Source organism: Marmota marmota, unplaced genomic scaffold (genome assembly GCF_001458135.2).
Source record: "Marmota marmota marmota unplaced genomic scaffold, marMar, whole genome shotgun sequence".
Taxonomy (NCBI): Eukaryota; Metazoa; Chordata; class Mammalia; order Rodentia; family Sciuridae; genus Marmota; species Marmota marmota.
Genome location: NW_026000222.1, coordinates 5,395,325 through 5,413,842, shown reverse-complemented (window position 1 = coordinate 5,413,842; position 18,518 = coordinate 5,395,325). Strand labels below are relative to the sequence as shown.

At 45.6% G+C, this 18,518-nt stretch overlaps 1 protein-coding gene across 4 annotated transcripts in view; it reads left to right on the top strand.

Annotated features, from left to right (window-relative positions):
• Hsd17b2 (hydroxysteroid 17-beta dehydrogenase 2) overlaps nt 1-18,518 on the top strand; it is a 96,999-nt gene that overhangs the window by 73,111 nt on the left and 5,370 nt on the right. For 3 of the 4 annotated variants that reach the window (XM_048792350.1, XM_015496018.2, XM_015496020.2), the window contains one exon: nt 361-1,713. The exons of the other annotated variant lie outside the window; for it this stretch is intronic. In XM_048792350.1, the coding sequence (XP_048648307.1) occupies nt 361-704 (344 nt within the window). In that variant the 3' untranslated portion in view covers nt 705-1,713. Of the gene's footprint in view, nt 1-360; nt 1,714-18,518 lie in introns of those variants that run through there. 4 annotated transcript variants of the gene reach the window in all.

Genomic DNA, 18,518 nt, shown 5'->3' with positions numbered 1-18,518 from the left:
TTCTGTGGATTATCAAGTTTGCAAAAACCCAATCACGAGTGCTCTGTATGTTGGTTAAAAGCCAACCAGAGCCGCTGAGGTTGAGGCTCAGGGACAGAGCTCTCGCCTAGCACGCGTGAGGCGCTGGGCTCGCTCCTGAGTACCACATAAAAATAAAATACAGATATTGAGTTCACTACGACTAAAATATATACATTCAACAGCAACAACAACGAACGCCCTTAGGAAGCACTATTTGGAATGGCCTTTGTGCATGTCGGTCCTCCGGTCCTTCCCGACAGAGGCCAATTCTACACGCAGCTGCTTCCCCGGCTCAGCCAGGTCCTGGCCCCTGACCCTCCCTTTCTTCTTGTGTCCCAGATATAGCGGGCACAAGTGAGAGCTGGGACCAGAAAGAGAAGGCTATCCTGGACCACCTGCCCCCAGAGCTGCAGGAGGACTACGGCCGGGATTACATCCTCCAGCAGAAGAATTTCCTCCGTGGGATAGGAACCTTCTCCACCTCGGACATCACCCCGGTGATCCGCGACGTGGAGCATGCTGTCTCCGCCAAGAGCCCCTCTGCCTTTTATGCACCCGGGAAACTGACTTCCCTGTTTCTCAATATTGCTTTCTTTTTCCCTACCAGCTTCCTTGATTATTTTGAGAAAAAACAAAATATCCAAAGAAAGGACATGCCCAGAGCTCTAAGCACGCCTAAGTAGAGCAAGGGCAGAATGAAAGCAAAACTGTGCGCTTCCCATTAAAGCCATTTCCTGCTTTCCATGCCCTCCAAGTGTGTTGGTGGGCTTGGAGTTGGCGACAAACAACCCCGCAGAGAACACCTGGTACCTGCCATGCCCTGGATTGTTTCGGATACAGGCTACCTCAGAGATAACTGCGGATGGGTTTGAGACACTCAGTAAAGTGAATGCAGCAATAAAGCAAGTCACACGAGGGTTTTGGTTTCCCAGTGGATGTCAAAGTTATGTTTGCCCCATACTTAGTTTATTATGTGTGCAAGAGCTTGATGTATAAAAAGTCCTTACCTTAGTTAGAAATATTTATTGCTTAAAAAAATTACCAATCACCTGAGCCTTGGGCAAGTCAAAGTCCTTTCTGGCCTTGGATGGTCTTGCCTCCACGTTGCTGGCTACTGCCTGATCAGGGTGGTGACTGCTGGAAGTTGGGATGCTGGTGGCAGTTTCTTAAGACAGTGAGATGGTGGCAATTCTGTCACCTCTTCAGGCTTTTTCTAATCTTAGTTCTCTATTTTTCACATCTGCAGTTTCTTCTGCCACTGAATTCTTGAACCCCTCGAAGTCATCCATGGGCATTGGCAGCAACTTCTTCCAAACTCCTGTTCATGTTGATATTTTGACCTCCTCCTATGAACCAAGAATGTCCTTAATGTCACCTTCAATGGTGAATCTTTTCCAGGAGGTTTATCCATGTCCTTTAGAAGAATCACTATCCATGGCAGCCACAGCCTTACAAAATGTATTTCTTAAATAATATGGCTTGAACATTAAAATTACTCCTTGATCCGTGAGCTGCAGAATGAATGCTGCATCCACCAGCAGGAAATCAACATTAATGTCTTTGTACATGCCCTTGGGTGGCCAGGTGCACTGTCAATGAGTGGTGATATTTTGAAATGAACCTTTTTTTCCCCCTGATCAGTAGTTCTCAACAGCAGACATAAAAATTTCCCAGTAAACCACATTGTGAATACATGTGTCCTCAGACTTTGTTATTCCATTTACTGAGCACGGGCCCAGTTGGTTTAGTAACCTGCTTAAAGGGCATAGGGGTTCTGGGAGGGTAAATGAACAGTGGCTTCAACTTAAGATCACCAGCTACATTAGCCCTAACAAGAGAGTCAGCCTGTCCTCTGAAGCTTTTCCCTTTAGCTGTGAAAGTCCTAGATGGCATCTTCTTCCAAGGAAAAGCTGTTTCGTCCACACTGAGTACAGAGTGCAGCTGTGGAGATGGCTTCTTCCCTTAAACCCCAGGAGCCAACCTCTGTTAGCTCCAGCCTTTCCTGCAGCTCCCTCACCTCCCTCCATCTTCCTGGAATGAGAGAGCTGGCTCTGGCTTAGGCTCTGGCTTAAGGGAGCACCATGGCTGGTGCTACCCTCTGTCCAGGCCACTGAAACTTTCTCTAGCCTAGCAGCAGGCCTTTCTGCTTTCTTATCAGTCATGTGGCACTTTTCACTTCCTTCAAGCACTTTTCTTTTGCATCCCAACTTGACACGAGAGGCCTGGCTTCCAGCCTGCCTCAGCTTTCCCCGGGCCTTCTTGCTGAGCTTAACCATTCCTAGCTTTTGATTTAAAGGGAGTGACCTGGGACTCTTCCTCTCACTTTGACACTGAGAAGTCATCATAGGCTGTTGCTTGGTCTCATTTCCATGCTGCTGTGTGTCGAGGAGTAGGGAGGCCCGAGGAAAGGAGATGCGGGAAATAGCCAGCCAGTAGAGCAGTCAGAGCTCAGGCGACATTTGTCAGTTCGCTGTGTGTGGGCACGGCCTGTGGTGCCCCAAACCGATGACAATGGCAACATCAAATATCACAGATCATAACAAGATATAATAGTGATAAAAAAAAGTTTGAAATATTGCTAGAATTTCCACAATGTGATGCAGAGACACAAAGTGAGCGCAACCCATAGATTTGATTGACACGGGGTGGCCACCAACCTTCAATTCCTAAAAATGCAATTTCCGTGAAGTGCAGTGAAGGAGAGCTCAATAAAATGAGGCATGCTTGTGCTCTATCCTCCAGGTCTCGTTCCAGAACTGAGGAAGGGGTCTTGACCCCTATTTAATAGGTAGGGCTATGAAAGACCAGGGGAGTTCATTGTCACACAGCTAGTGAACGGCAAGCTGAAATTCATACCCAGGATGAGCTCCACTGCCCGCTGAGAGAGGAGGAGGAGAGAGACAGAGAAAGAGGGGGCAAAGGAAGAGGGAGAGGAAATGGCAGGGGTGATGCCCAACATCTTTCTCACTGTGCATTGATATTCCATAACTACTGTCTCCAAGGTGCTGCATTCATTGCAAATCAACAGGGCTCTGTGTGCCTTCTCTTCCTTCTTCTACCAGAAGCCCTGGTTATAATTGGATGGAGACTCTTCTCAAGCAGGGACCCAGAGCCCTCTTTGCAGACCCAAGGCAAGAAGATGACTGGTTTAGGCCCCTTGAGTATCCCAGTCTGGAAAAGACAGAATGATTACCCAGAGGAACCTGGCTGATTGAAGGGTGCAATATCAGATACTGATAGAGGTGTGACAAGTTCAGCTGGATGTGGCAAAGAGGCAAGCTGTAAGCAGAGGCTCCCCAGAGAGTACCAGGACACCTTGTTCACTGCAGACCTCCCTTTGTCCTGTTTCATGTCTAGAACATGGAGGCCCTTTTTTATTTTTCATACAGATCTTCTGGAAGGAGATTAAATGACAACACTCTGAAAATAATGACAAAATGGTATAACAAATATTTTTTGAAACACGAACAGTACATCTTAATGGCCGGCCATGTTGACTGTCCAGTGTTCTCCATCATTGCTTCCAGGCAGAACAGGTGAAAAAAAATCAAGATGTGTCAGTTACCATAACAGGCACTTTCTGGAGATATGTGTTGTCAAAGCCAAAGCTGCTAGTTGCATGATTCAGGTGCTGTTGAGAGAGCAAAAGATATGTGTAACTTGCAGTCCAAAATTTAGGAGAAAACTGAAGATTGTGTATTTTACCAAAAGCCAGTGGCTCTCAAAGTGTGGTCCTTGGACCTGAAGCATCCTCTTGACCTCAGAACCTGTTAGAGATGCAGATTGTCTGGAGCCACCCTAGTCTGGTATGAGGTTGCTGTGGCTGCTACAACACCTAGCATCTTTTTTTTTTTTAACATCTAGTATCTTAACCCAACATAAATATACTCCCTTATATTTCTGAAGGCAAAATTAAGTGGTCAGCAAAGCCGTGTCCCTTCTGGAGGTTCTATGGGGAATCCATTTGTTGCCATTTCCAGCTTCCGAAGTCCTGCAAGCCTGTGCTTGTGGCTGCATCGCTCTGGCCTCTGTTTTCATTATCACACTCTTAATGCTGATCCTCCTGCTTCCCTTTTATAAGAACTCTTCTGGTTACTCTGGACCCACCCAGATAATCCTGGGTAGTCTCATATCAAGATTCTTAATTCAGGGAACAAAAAAATTCTTAACTTAGCCACATCTGCAAAGCCTCTTTTGTCAGACAAGGTAGCATGTTTGTGGGACTGGGTATCAGCAAGCCGTGATCTTGGTGAAGGATCCTTGTTCTACACCTAATGAACCAGGAGCTCTGGTAGTAGGCCAGCAGCTTGTGCTGCAAGGAGCCCTCCAGGTGACGCACACCCACAGTTAGAGACATGACTCTAAGCCACAGGGTAGTAGTTTGCTGGATACGTGATCAGACTACAGAGGAAAGGGGGAAAGTTCTTGGAAGAAGTAGAGAGAGAGCTAAAGATATCCAGAGAGCAGGGCCATGAGTGGGGCCTATTTCTGTTCTGCAGCTTCCCAGACCTTGAAAACTCTCTGAAGCACAGGGAGAAGGTTCTGAACAGAGATCCAGGCAGGTCTGAGAGTCCCGGATCAGAGAAGCTCCTGTCTGATCCCCTGCAAGATAGCTCCCATGTCTCCTCTCAGGACAGTAGACCACAGAGTGGCCTGTTTAGCCAGAGAGAGACTGATGACCTCTCCCTGCGTCCCAGGTGTCTTAGTCTGTTTAGCTGTTGTGATGAAATGCTGTAGACGAGATGGCTTCTAACCTTAGAAATTCATTTTCCTGGGTTCTGGTGGCTGTGAAGGCTAAGATCAAGGCTAGCAGATTTGGTGTGTGATGAGAGTCCATTCCTCATAGATAGCACCTTTTATGGGTCCTTGCAAAGGAAGGGATGATTAAGCTCTGTCAGGCCTCTGGGATAAAGGTGTCAATGCCACCTTTGTAGGGCTGACTTGACCACCTGCCATGGGCCCTACCTCTTCATCCTCAAATCCCACTTTGAGGATTTCAACATACATATTTGTGGGGATGCAAACATTCAGACCATAGCACCCATTATAACCCCCTTGACTGAGTGGGAACGGAGGGGTCTGGAAAAGTTGCTGATTCCTAAAGACAGTAAGGAAGAGAGCTTGGCATTAAGAATCAGGATACCTGTGGGGTAGTAGGGGGAGGCTGTCACAGAGGCCACTGGGTGGGCAGCGCTGAGCTGGGGCTAAAGTAAGAGGTGAAATCTCAACTGGAGGATGAGACAAATAAAGTACAGCAGGCTAGACACCTAGATCCTGGAGGGAAGAATTGGAAAAAGAGAAGTGGAAAGAATCCTGAATCAACCCCATTTAATCTAGAGGACCTTGTTTTAAACCAGAAGGGACTAAGTAACCTGAAAGTTTTAACAAAGTTTCAATTATATTTTATTTTTAGAATAGCACATACAGTTTCTCAGAAAACAGAAGTGTTACATAGAAAAAGCTTCATGCCTTGACCATGTCTAGGCAGCAGTTGAGGTCCTTGGTTTTACTGTGAGAGACTAGTAACAGCTAAAAGCAGTGGGGAGCCCCCAGTACATTGTTACAGTCTTGGAAGATGAAAAGGTGACATAACAACAGGACTACTAGCAAAAATGACCCCCACCCAGCTCTGCTGTCCTGGGCAAGGACTGGATGAAGGTGATTTGTATTTGAACCCATGCAACTCCTGCCCGCTCCTCTTTGTCTCTTCCCTTTCTGGATTTTCCCAATGCTGTTGGCAGGGAAATGGGCCATTCTCACAACAGAATCAGGGTAGTAAGGAGGAATAGGAAAAGCACACAGCAAAAATATGGTTGATTTCAATATCGGGAGCTGGTTAAAAAGTGTACAAGTTAGCTTAATTGTATTATTGCAGTAGGACACTGCATTTCATCATTATACTATGATAGGTCACGTTCTAGAAAGCCATTCTGATGCTTCAGTTCTGAGAATGAGGACTTGAATTCCATGCCAAAAGCGCTGAGAGGATGGTGACAACTCTTGCCCAGCCTGTCAGTGGAACTCCTGTTATTGCAACACATGCCTGAGATGATCAGCTTATGCAGAGAAAAGGTTTACTGTGGCGCAGAGTCTTGGAAGGCCTAACCCATGCTCAGGTGGGCCTGTTGTGTTTTCAGGAAGCAAATTATGGCGGAAACATGTCGGAGCAAACTCTCTCACCTCACGGCAGAGAAGTGAAAGAGGAAAAAGAAACCAGGGTCCCAGAATTCCCTTTGAGGGCACACACCCAATAATATGAAGACCTCCTATTATACCCCACCTCTTAAGTACCCGGTCACCTCCTAATAGCACCAAACCGGGAACCAAGCCTTTAACACACCGACTTTGGGGGACGTTTCAGTACAACTGAATGTCCCTGAACCAGCTCACACATAATGCTCCACTCAGGGGCTTAGAATCTCTGGATCCTTGCTCTAGTATGATTTGTCTTGTAGGCCATTATCCCCCTCCAGGACACGGTGGAAGAAAACAGCTCAGGACAGGGGCAATAGGAAACAACTCTGTTCACCAGGGACAACCCCCCACCCCCCGACCCAAAGACCTGCTCTCAGTGACTCACCTCCTCCAGCCACATTCTGCCAACAGTTACCACCCAGTTAATCCATTCAAGTGGATTGATGCATTGCTTCGGTTCAGGCTCTCACACTCCAATCATTTCACCTCTAAACTTTCTTGCATTATCTCACACCTGAGATTTTTGGGGGATGCCTCTTGTTTAAAGCAAAACAAAGGTTTAGTGCAATGCCCAACTTAAAATTCTACACCAAGACACAGGAAGCACAAGGAAGGTGGGCAGATTGGAGGAGGACTTTGAAGACTGTGGATAGAGGGATCTCAATATGTTTGGAGTGTGATGCTGCTTATTCTTTTGCCTGTCTTGCATTCCTTCTTTCTGGTATTTTGGTGAGACTCTTTCAAAGGACCCTACCTCCTACCACAGGGATGGGCATTTGACTCATGTCAGCCAATCAGTCTACATCTTTGGCTTCTGTGATTAATTCAAGAGTGGGCACAAGACCTAAGAAGGACTAATCGAAGAATTTTTGTGGGAGGATTGGATGAAAGGAAGAAAGGATGTCATTTTCAGCTTTTGAGTTGCATTGTCCAGGTTAAAACAAATCTTCCAGGACACACCAAGAGGAGAATCTGGTAGAGAATGAAGCCAGAATAGAGAACACAGTACAACCACGAAGGAGAGGCAAGGTGTGGTGGTGTATTTGGAGCTCCTTGCTGTAGCCATACCTGAAGAGGTGCCCTTTGGATTGATTTCCAAGTTGTGTGAGCCAATAAATTTCCTTTAAATCATTTCAAGTAGGGTTTTTATCTTGTAACAGAATTGAGACCTGATAAACACATACTTTCAGGACAGTCCAGTGAAGAATGAGAAATAAGATAAGGCTTGACAGAGAAAATGGGCAATACATCAGTGTCCTAAGGGAGAAAGAAAGCGATGAAACTAGCGACCAAAAAAGAGAAGGAGGTAAGGGTGGGTGACGCTGCTGTTCATCAGTCCTCCCCTATAAAATGGCAACTTTTCTCATAACATTTATTCTGGAGCCTCATCCCCAAAGTCTGACAGCTCAGTCCCCCTGTAGCAAGGTGAAACAAAAATCTTGCTGAGTCCACAGTGGAAACCAAAGATTTTAGTGGGTCACTGGAAATTACAGATCATCAGAATCACCCTTGGCCAGGATAAAAGTGTAAGGTACATTGTGTCTAGTGTGATAAGCTATCCTGTCCTCAATCGTCATAAAACTTATTTACTCTCTTGCAAAATATAGAGATGACTCAAGTGAGAATCCAAGCCTACCATGTAAATCAGGAAAATCAACAAGCAAATGTATGGCAAATGTTCTAAATTGTTTGTTCATGGCAGAAGGGTTCGCCAGAGGAAAGCTGCTCACCTCATGGTAGACAGGACATAGGGGACACATGGTCAAACCAGGGATAAAAGATAAACCCTCAGGGCATGCCCCCGTGACCCACCTCCTCCAGCCATGCCCCACCTGCCTACAGTTACGAGCTAGTAGTCCATTCAAATTGTGAATGCATCAAATAGATCAATGATGACAGTTCTCATAATCTCATGCTTTCACTGTCTGCCCTAACAGGAGATTCTGGGGGTCATTTCATATTCAAACCCTAACAATGTCCTAAATATGCTGTGCTTTAGACTTGATATGGTTTTCAGGAAAAACTTAAATGTTTGGGCAAGACAATTTCACTGATGAAAGCAAAATGTGCATTTTCATCTTGAATACCCATGACAAATAGCAAAATAAACCAGAAAACTTGTAAAAGGGCTGGGTCAATGCATGTCATTTCCATTTACTGCTGGATCTTGTATTTGGAAGGGGAGGTGTGGCCCAGCATCTGCTTACCTTTCTATTCGAGTGAGATCTGGTGGAAAGCAATGCCCTTCCTCCAAGGATAGATGCCACAGGGTCTAAATCCTGCTTCTCCCACATTTTCAGCATCTCAGATTCTGGCATCTGACCCTCCTAGGCAGGGAATGGTGACTCAAGGATATCAAGGGTGGTGTGGCACCCTCCCAAAATGACAGGCGTGCTCCCCCAATTCTTGGCTCTTTAGAAACAAGTGGTCCTGCAAATCCAAATTTTCAGGCCTGATCCTCCAGCCTGGCTTTGACTATGTTACCCACATGCATTCAAATAGCTCCCAATTTGATAAAAGAGAGCTGGAACTCAGTTTCTGTTCCTCTCCCTGCAAGCTTGACATTCTGGTTGATCATCATCATCACCACCATCATCATCATCACCCCCACTATAGTTTCCAAAGTCCCACTCCTAACGGGCAGCCCCACACCTTTATGAGTCCTCGGGGTGAATGACTCCAAGAAGGATACACCCTCCCGGAAGCCCCTACCTGTGATGAGAGGTATGGTAGGTGTGTTCCTCTTGCTACTGTTCCAGTAGTACGCCCTGCCTCCCTCCCCGCCCCCTCCCCTTCTCCCTCTCTGTCTGTTTCTCTCTGGCACTTGGTGGAATGGAGCCTCAGGCAGGCCATGGATTCCTGTCTCTCTTTTTTAGTTTCCACTGAGAAACATCTTTATAACTCCCAGTCCTCAAGAAGCCTCCCCCAGAAAGAAGCCTGAGGGTGTCATATAAGAGAGAGACTAAGGTTTGACCTAAGTAGCTTGGAGAAGATGGAGGGGAGCTGGGTGATAGAGGGGGCACTTCCTCGGGGGGCTTAGACAGGGGGTGCAGAACTGGATAGACTCTAGGGATCTCCCTCCACCTCGCTTTAAGATCAAAGACTGCTGTCTCCCACCCCTGATTCTCAGTTGTTTTTCTGAAGTGTTTTGAATCCTGGTTGGCACAGCTCCTAACATTCACGGTTGGTGACAGAGAAGTAAAACAGTATGGTAAGGGGCTTGGAAGTATGCAGTCTGTGGACTGGATTGTCCTCCCCAAATTCATGTGTTGGTATCCAGCCCTTCAGAGATAGGCTGGAGAGGATGGAGTCTTTGCAAGAAAAGAGAGTGGAGCACTCCTTTCTCTCTCTCCCATGTGGGAATGCAGAGAAAAGGCAGGTACCTGTGAGCAGGACATGGGGCCTCACCAGACAGCAGATCCACTGGCACCCTGATCTTGGACTTCCTGGCTTCTAGACATTGGGAAACAAGTTTCTGTTGTTTAAGCCACCCAGTCTATGGTAACTTGTTATAGTGTTACCTGGGTCCTTGGCCAGAGACTTGGCTCTAGGGGTCCCAACAAGATGGATTTAGTCATCTATCTTCATCTGGAATAAGAGAATAATGATATAAAAAGAAAAATGAATTTATTTGCAGCTTGGTCAAATTTGGAGGAAAGCTAATCTGCCTTTCCTAAACCCATAAAAGTGTTAAAATTTATAGAAGGGATCATTCTTACAGAACCCAAGCCAAGAAATATGCATATGTATATTAAGCTGGGCTGCGGGCCAGAGGTAGGTTGTAACTCTGCTTCTTCTTGCCCTGCTGGTGTCCTCCTGGGACCAGGGACCAGAGTGTTGGGGTGCAGTTTCCCTTCAGCTTTAGTTTTCAGCAAGAGATGACCACCTGTGGAAAGCTAAGCTAGAGAAATGACTTAAAGAGCATCTCAGCAGGACAATGGCTGGCCTTCTTTCAGATCTTTTCATTTTAAAAGAGTAGCAGTCACCCTAGGAAGGTAACTGTCACAACAGCAGCAAGAACAAAGACACAGAGAATTGGGTTCCAATCTTGGGCCAGCTGCTCCACCACTAGGTGACCTTAAATAATCTGCCTAATTTCTCTGCACCTCATGGATTTAAAAAAGTGTTTCTTTCTACTCTAAAAACGGGGCAGTGGTAACGATAATCTCGTGACGTTGTCGCGAAGACTGGCTGATGGCGATGCCAAGGCTTTAGCCAGCACCTGGCATTTGACAGGGGCTTGATGGACGTGGTAGCAACAGTGGTCATGCTCTTCTCTCTTTTCTGGAGGAGGACGAGGTCACCTTAGTGTGTCCTTTCTAGGCTGAGGTTGGAGGCTCTGGATCTGCGGCCATGACTTTAGGAGCACCTGAATCCAAGTGGACTTTGGTCACTGATTCGCGAATGCTCCTCCTCCTGCAAGGGCACAGGGGAGTCCTTCATGAACACACCCTGTGCTCACACGCCACCTCCTGCTCAAAATCCCCACGGCCACGTTTTCTTCTTTTATGAACAAACAAGGAAGCTCACATCTTACACTCTTGGTAAAAATTTCTATAGTCTTTTTTTTTTTTTAAGTTAACAAATCATTTATGTCTTCCTCTGTACCAGGAATTCTGCTACCCATTCATTGCTTACACCAACCCCACGAAGTAGGTGATACTACCAGCTCCATTTTTAGGTAAGACAACAGGCATATGAAGTTAATTTTCCCAAAGTCACATAGCTAATGAATACTAGAATTGAACTTTTAAGCTGTGTGTTCCACTTCAAAAATTTAGAAGGAGCTCTCCTTGGAGCCAGTTTCCTGGGTTCAAGTTACAGTTGCATTGCTGAGCTATGAGATCTTGGGGATATCTCAGAACCTGACAGTGCAGTGGGGAGGAAGATCATGAATGGTGCTTTGCCTCCGGAGCAGCTATAGTATTAAATAGCTTAACTATTCAGAACTGAACCTGGTAAATAGTAGGAACATGACAGGGATCTGTTATTATCATTCTATGCAGCTAATTTTGGGGTGCTATAGTAATGATGGGAGGGAAGCTCAGACATGAGAGCATTAGAAAAGATGTTGAGATGTGGAGCAGGCTTTGGACCGTGTGAAGTTTTATGTTAGCTCACTTCTTGGAGTTGGGCTTGAGGTGGAAATTATGTCCTTACGTATTGTTGGTGGGGTTTCATCCGATCACTAAAGTTTTCTGTGATTTTGAAAGGCAACCTGGTCTTCTTATCACTAAACAAGCAGGTGGTCCAAGCTGACCATGCTGAAATACATATCCCCACCTGGGGGAGGCTCCTTGGCTGCAGGGGTGAGCTGCAGGATGCAAGCCTGGGGACCACACATTCTCTCTTCCTATGGACTCAGGCATGGGAGAAAAAAACTCACAACCTCTGTGCCCTCACCTGCCTCCTTCCATCATATCAGGGAATAATTTTCAGAAAAATGTTAAAATCTTGTACAAATACTCAATTAGCACACATCACAGTTTCATTTACCTCGTTAATGAGAGAACCAGCGAGATGGCAAAGTGGTCTCAGAGAGGAGATGAGAAATTGGCATATAAAATACAGTGCTCTTGGGCTGGGCCTGTGGCTCAGTGGTAGTGCACTTGCCAGGTATGTGTGAGGCACTGGGTTTGATTCTCAGCACCACATATAAATAAATAAAATAAAGCTCTATCAACAACTAAAACAATATTTTAAAAAATACAGCATTCTTTCAGAAAAAGGATGCTAGAATCAGATTGCTAAATTACATGTAAAATTGGTGAAGGTGGTATGGAGCAATTGGGGCTATATTCTCTAGTGATCAGAAATCATTTGCATCCCCAACTGGACAAAAATAATCTATATTCTGACAGTTTTCTCCATATTAATATCTACCTTTACAGAGCTGAGTCAATAGGCAAACCTAGTCACTTCCTCAGCCAGGTGGTCCTTACACGGGCTTTTACACAATGTCAGAGCACACAAAAATACCAAGAATATCTTTCTTTCGTCTTCGTTCCAAATTCTTGATGATTTTTCATAATGATAATCAGGATAGGATTTGCTAAGTGTTCAGGACACTCTTCTACCAACCTTGATATGGCCTCGGACTCTTTCTCGGCATTGTGTTCCACATACCCACTGACAGTCTATGAGAACTGGTGCCAGGGAGGAAATTGATTTGCCACCCATTCCTAAGAGACCACAGTGGATGGGCTTTGACCTTCAGACAGCTTCTCCATGACTGGCTGGTGCTTACAGTGGCTTAGTTAAAGATGCTGCTTAGACATGAGGAAAGACCTGAAGAAACATTAGCTTTCATGGAGAGAAGGCAGGGGGTCTAGGGAAGCCATGTCTTTTCTATCAAAGATGGGTGTTCACTTGCTCTTCCCAAGTCAGGATTTCAAAGACAAGAGACGTGGCTTCAGAACACTGCATCTCATGCTGATAGGTTGTTCTCATTATAGAGTTCTGTGCTAAATGGGTGATAAACCAGGAAGGGAGCGGGGCATTTTGATCCTAGTGATATTGGGTGTTGCTAGTGACCTTATAGAGGTGTATGATCCATGAAGCAAATGGGGCTGTGGTAATCAGAGAACAGGAACACTGGCTCAAGAGGAGAGGAAATCATCATTCATTCCTGGGTATCCACTTGACACGGACTATGGGCCTAGCTTCGCCGAAGTCCATTGGCCGCTGTCAGGAAGTCTCTTTTCCAGAAGGAACAGGAGACCTGGAATTACATGTAATCAATTTCCTAAGTGGGAGAATTTCCTCATTTAAGAAATTCTAAATTGTCAAGGCCTGTGTGCCCATTCCCATAAAACCCTGTCCATCTGCAGGAAGAGAGAAAAGTCAAGCAGTATGCAAATGCCCTTCTAGAAACATTCTTCCTTAGAGCTACAGAGTGTTTAAATTGTCAAAATCCCCTGTTCGAAAATTACACTCGACATTTATATTTCTTTGAAAATTTGGAGAAGAGATAGTTCATTAGTGTTTCAAATAAGGTACAAGAACAATAATTCAGGGTCATCATTCTTGTCCTCAATGGAATGACAAAAGGGAACAATGCAGTTTTCTTCTCATGATGGAAGCGAGAACACCGTAAGCCATCTCTATCTCCTGGAGGCCTGGGACTTCTGCATCTCATAGGTGAGAGAGCGATCCCCACCTTGTTGAGAGATGGGGGACAGCCCACTTAGATAGCCTGTGATGAAGCAGCTGCAGGGGAGGGGGCAGCAGCTGCAGAACAAAGGAGACGCCCCCCGTCCCAGAAGTCACTGAGTGGTAGGAAGACAGTGGGCCCCAGTATCTGAGGCTCCACATCCAGGGATTCAACCAACGCAGACGGAAAATACCCGAGAAGAGACTGCTTCTGTACTGGACATGTATGGACTTTTTCCTTGCCGTTATTCCTATACAGTATGCTATGACTGTTCATAAAGCGTACACTGCATTAGGTATTTCAAGCCATCGAGAGATGATTTAAAGCATATGAGAGACCTTGTGCAGGGAATATGTAAATACCACCCCGTTTTATATAAGACTTGAGTGTCTCTGGATTTTGGTAGCCATGGGGGTTCCTGGAACCAATCCCTCACTGATGCTGAGGGACAACTGTACTATCCTCAGACCCCACAGGGCTAATGTGAAAACCAAAGAGTGCCAATCAGAGAAACAGTCCAAGATCAAAGGTGAGATGATTTTTAAAAGAATTCACCATGAAAACACTAGTCAAAAGAAAGTTGGTGCTATGGTTTAGGTCTTAAATATCTCCTAGCCATCTAGGTGTTAAAGGCATGGTTCCCAGTGTGACACCATCAGGAGATGGTGGGACCCTTAGACATGGGGCCTTGATGGGAAGCCTTTAGATTACTGGGGGCATGCCCCCTCAAAGGGGCCTTTCTTTCTTACTTCCTGGTCAAGAGGTCATTGGTTTTGCCCTGCCATCCATTTCTGCCAAGATGTGCTCTCTTGTCACAGGTTCAAAGCAACAGGGGCAATCAGTCATGGACCAGAACCTCCAAAACCATGAGCCCAAACAAACCTTTTCTCTGTATAAGGTAATTATGTCAGGTATTCCTTACAGTGATGGAAAACTGACTAACGCAAATGACATAGCTATACTAATACCAGGCAAAGTAGACTCTAAGGCAAGAAGCATGTCATAATTTCATCACATGTTCCATGTATTATATATCCCATGCTCCCTATTTGGAGCTCAAATGTCTCTACTTTGGGACTCCTGGTGGTTCTGCCTTCTCTGATCTGATCTGGGGCACAGATATCAAGCCAGGTCCTAGCTTTCCCTTCACCCACCTGGCCCTGAAGCAGGAGGGAGTCTTCTTCAGCCCCCTCCTTAGGTCTTCTCTTTCATCTCTCACCCACTGCATTACCAGAGTCTTCTCCCATGCAGCCCATGTTTTTTGATCTCTATCTCCTGGAGGCCTGGGACTTCTGCATCTCATAGGTGAGATGACCCAGGGTGGGGCATGGTGCTGTGCTAGGCACTGGGGGCATGTCCGGGGTCATGAAAGATGCATTTCTGCTGTCCTCGGAGTTGACGTTATAATGGGGAAGAGAAATAAGTTGAAAATAAACAAGTAGCTAGCTGTTTAATACAATCCTTTGAAACTTGTGGTCAGTGCTATTAAGCTGAGGACTCAGGGAGCTTTATGTACCTAATCACCAGGGTTCCTGGTTTTAGTTGTTTCCCACCAGGGCGAGGATAGGGAGGTCAGGTTCTTAAATATATATATATATATATTCCACCCACCAAGCGAACCACCGCTGGTACTTCTGAAAAGATGCCAATAGAAGATGAAACCCTTGGCAACTGGCCCAGGAGGTGAAAGAGGGATGCCAGGCTTTCGCGAATAACTGCTGGGAATTTTCAGGCTGCGCAAGTGCCTCACTCAGACGCCTGCTGCTGCTCGACTTTCTGCAGTCCATTCAGTCCTGATCGTAGGTCAGCTTCAAACCGCAGTCAGCACCGGGTCCAAGGCTCTGGACCACTTGTAAGAGCCTGTGTTCTGGTTTGAGGTGACAGGCTGTGGAATCAATTTTATCTGGTAATTGGTTTTGAAACACCTGAGGACAGGCCAGGTGCAGAGCCCAACAGGGAGACAGGGCAGCTCTAGCCAAAGCTGAGTGAATGGAATTTACTGGGCAAGGACCGGGGCTAATTTCACATCGTTTAGCTCACTGAACAGTTAATGGGTCTCACTGAAATCTGGTCCTTGTCTTTAGGCTGACTGGTTTCACTCCTCGGAGAAACCTGTAAGGCCACAAGCAACCTTCTAGGCTGCTGAGTGTTGTGGGGCTTCTAAATCAGGCAAAGCAAGTGTGTCTTCCTGCTGTCCCCAGGCTGTTTCTGGGTAGAAGCTAGCCCATATGATGCCGTCTACAAATCAGTGAAATTGAGTTCTGAGAATGCACAGAGTGGTAGGGAGGGCAGGCTGGATTGCGGGCCCTCTTAGCCTTGGCAGGGTGTGTTGGGAAGTGTGCAATTTACCAACCTGTATGCAGGCCTTGCTGAGCTTTGTGCTCTCCAGGAAGTTTCTGTCATTCATCTGGCAAACTCCGGGGAATGTGGAAGCAGCAAGTAAAGAAGAAAGGGTGGCATCCAGCTTGCATTCCACACCCTGGTGAGGCCTTCACCTCTGGGGGAACCAGACATGGTTCTGGATCCTGAGTAGCAGGAGCCCAACAAGCCCACAGACTCCGATGGAACACCCAGAAGGCAGGGCGGCCGGGAGTGACTCCTTACCTCTTACCTTGCTCTCCTTGACGTCTTGCCTGAGGCAGGCTGGCCGAGCATCGCCAGTGGAATATGAGGAGATGGAGGTGGGAAGCCCGGGGAGGCTGGATGGAGGAAGGCACCGGAGGTGGCGGGAGGAAACGGGCAGCATTCAGTGAGTAAGCCAAGAGAAGCTCAGCGTGGTGGGTGGAGGCGGGTTCAGAGCCATGAGGAGGAAGAATCTTGGCTGTTGAATGTTGTGCCTTATTCAAGGTGAAGTCTGTGGAATCCAGAAAGCTGAAGCTGCTGGGGCCAGGAAGAAAGGGGCCCCAGCCCTTCACACATCCACATGGATAGTAAAACGGCTCCACTCCCCCGTCCTCAGGAAAGTGCAAACTGCAACACAATCCGAAATCACTTCTGAACACCAGTATGGCTGAAAGAATAAAGCAGGTGATTCCACGTTGGTGAGAGCGTGCAGCATCCTGAATGGCCGTGCGTCATTGATGGGACAATTTGACACAATCACCGCATTAGTCATCCAGGCTGTCAAGCACCTACAAGCACCACAGGCCGGTGGGATAAACAATAGACATTTATTTCCTCACCCTTTTGGATGCTGGAAGCCCACGTCAAGGTGTCAGCAGGATTGACTTCTTCTGACTCCCCTCTCCTTGGCTTTTAGATGGCTGTCTCCTCATGTGGTCCTCCCTGTGTCTGCGTCCACATTTCCTCTTCTTAAAAAGACATATTGGATGAGAGCCCACCCTAATGACCCTACTAACTTTAAAGACACTGTCTCCAAATACAATCCCACTCAGAGGTCCTAGGGCTGAGGACTTTAACACATGGATTTGGGGGGAATACAATTGAGTTTATAACAACCACTTTGAAAAACTACTGGGAGGATCTGCTAAAGCCGAAAATACCCATATTTTATAAGCCATTAGTTTTTTTTTAGGCATATGCTCAACAAAAGTGCACACTTACGGGTGCCTGAAGACATTGGAAAGTGTTCACAGCAGTCCTGCTTGAGATAATCCCAACCTGGAAACAACAGAAATGTCAGTCCACAGCAGAATGAATAAACAGTGCTGTATTCATACAATGGAATACTCTGCAGCAATGCAAAGGAGTCAGCTATATCCACACAATGCAGAACACTGCTGAAGCTCACAAATGGAATTTTGAATGAAAGAAGTTAGATGCCAAAAATGAAATTATGTATAATTCCATTTATTTAAGCTTGGAAAATAGTCCAAGCCTGATGCATGCTCTTGGAAGCTGGCACAGTGGTTACTTTGGTGGGGGGTGTGCCTCAAGACTGAAAGCAGGCTCCAGGGGGCCTCTGGAAGGCGGGTCATGTTCTGTCCCTAATATAGATGTTGGTTACTAGGTGTGTTTGCTGTTTGAAAATTTATTGGGTCTCAGAGTATGGTTTGCATAATTTTCAGTTTTGCACTGTAGTTCAATAAAAAGTTGATAAAGGAGAGAATCTTTGACCATAGAAATCTATGGAATTGGAGACTTTCAAAAGTCTCTGTGCTTGTGTGATAGCAATGTTATAAGATCTATATCTTCAATGAATATTTTGGGTTGGATCTCTAAGTTAAATGGGTAAAGAGCTGAGGTCTAAAATCTTACTTCCCTGAACAGGGTACGGGGCCTTCTTCTGAGGAAATATCATTTAGGCTGAGAACAAAGAATGAGAGGAATCAGATATAACCATTTCTAAAAAAGATTTAAAAATTGAGTAATTATTTAACCTTAAGCATATGGCTCCATGAGTTTTGAAAAATATTCACATATGTGCATCGCATGCCCAGGTGGGAATAGGGGTCAAGGGTCACTTTCTCCCATAAGGATGTCCCTTTGCTCCTGTACCATTTGCTGGCAAGCCTTGTCCCTGTGAAATTGCTGTGATGTCTTTGTAAAGAAATCACTGACTATGTAGATGTGGGTCTGTCTCTGGACTCTTCTATTTCTACCCTATGCCAAGGCCATATGCTTTTTGCTTATTTATTTTTCTCTCTGTGTGTTGGGGATGGAGCCTGGGGCTGTGTGCATGCTAGGGAAGTGGTCCGACAGACTTGGACCACAGATCTATTTCTATCTTTTATTGGATGAGCTTTCTTTGACTTCTTATTTTTAACTTAACATATTTTATTTCAACTCCTTTGGTGTTTTCTCAAAAATATACCATGTACACATAATGTATACATATTTAAAATAATACCTACATAAGTTTACTTTTTTAGTCTCCTGGTAAATAATATGCAGACCCTGGCGCAATTTGGTTTTCCTCAAAATGTTCCCCTCCCATTCTCCATGCAACTTGTTTCCTAGAATTATTTAAAAACCAGGTCATTAAACTACTTACAAGTAGTGAATAATTACATTTTCCAAGTAATTACACAATTTGCAATCAATGTGTATTTAGATTTTTGAACCAATATTTGCCATTTTATGTCCTTACTAATGTTTCTAGTCTTACACACTCTATTTTATCAAGTCCACTCTCTAACACTTCTTTCAGGGAGGGACTGTGAAGAGGAATTCTTGTTTGTCTCTATTT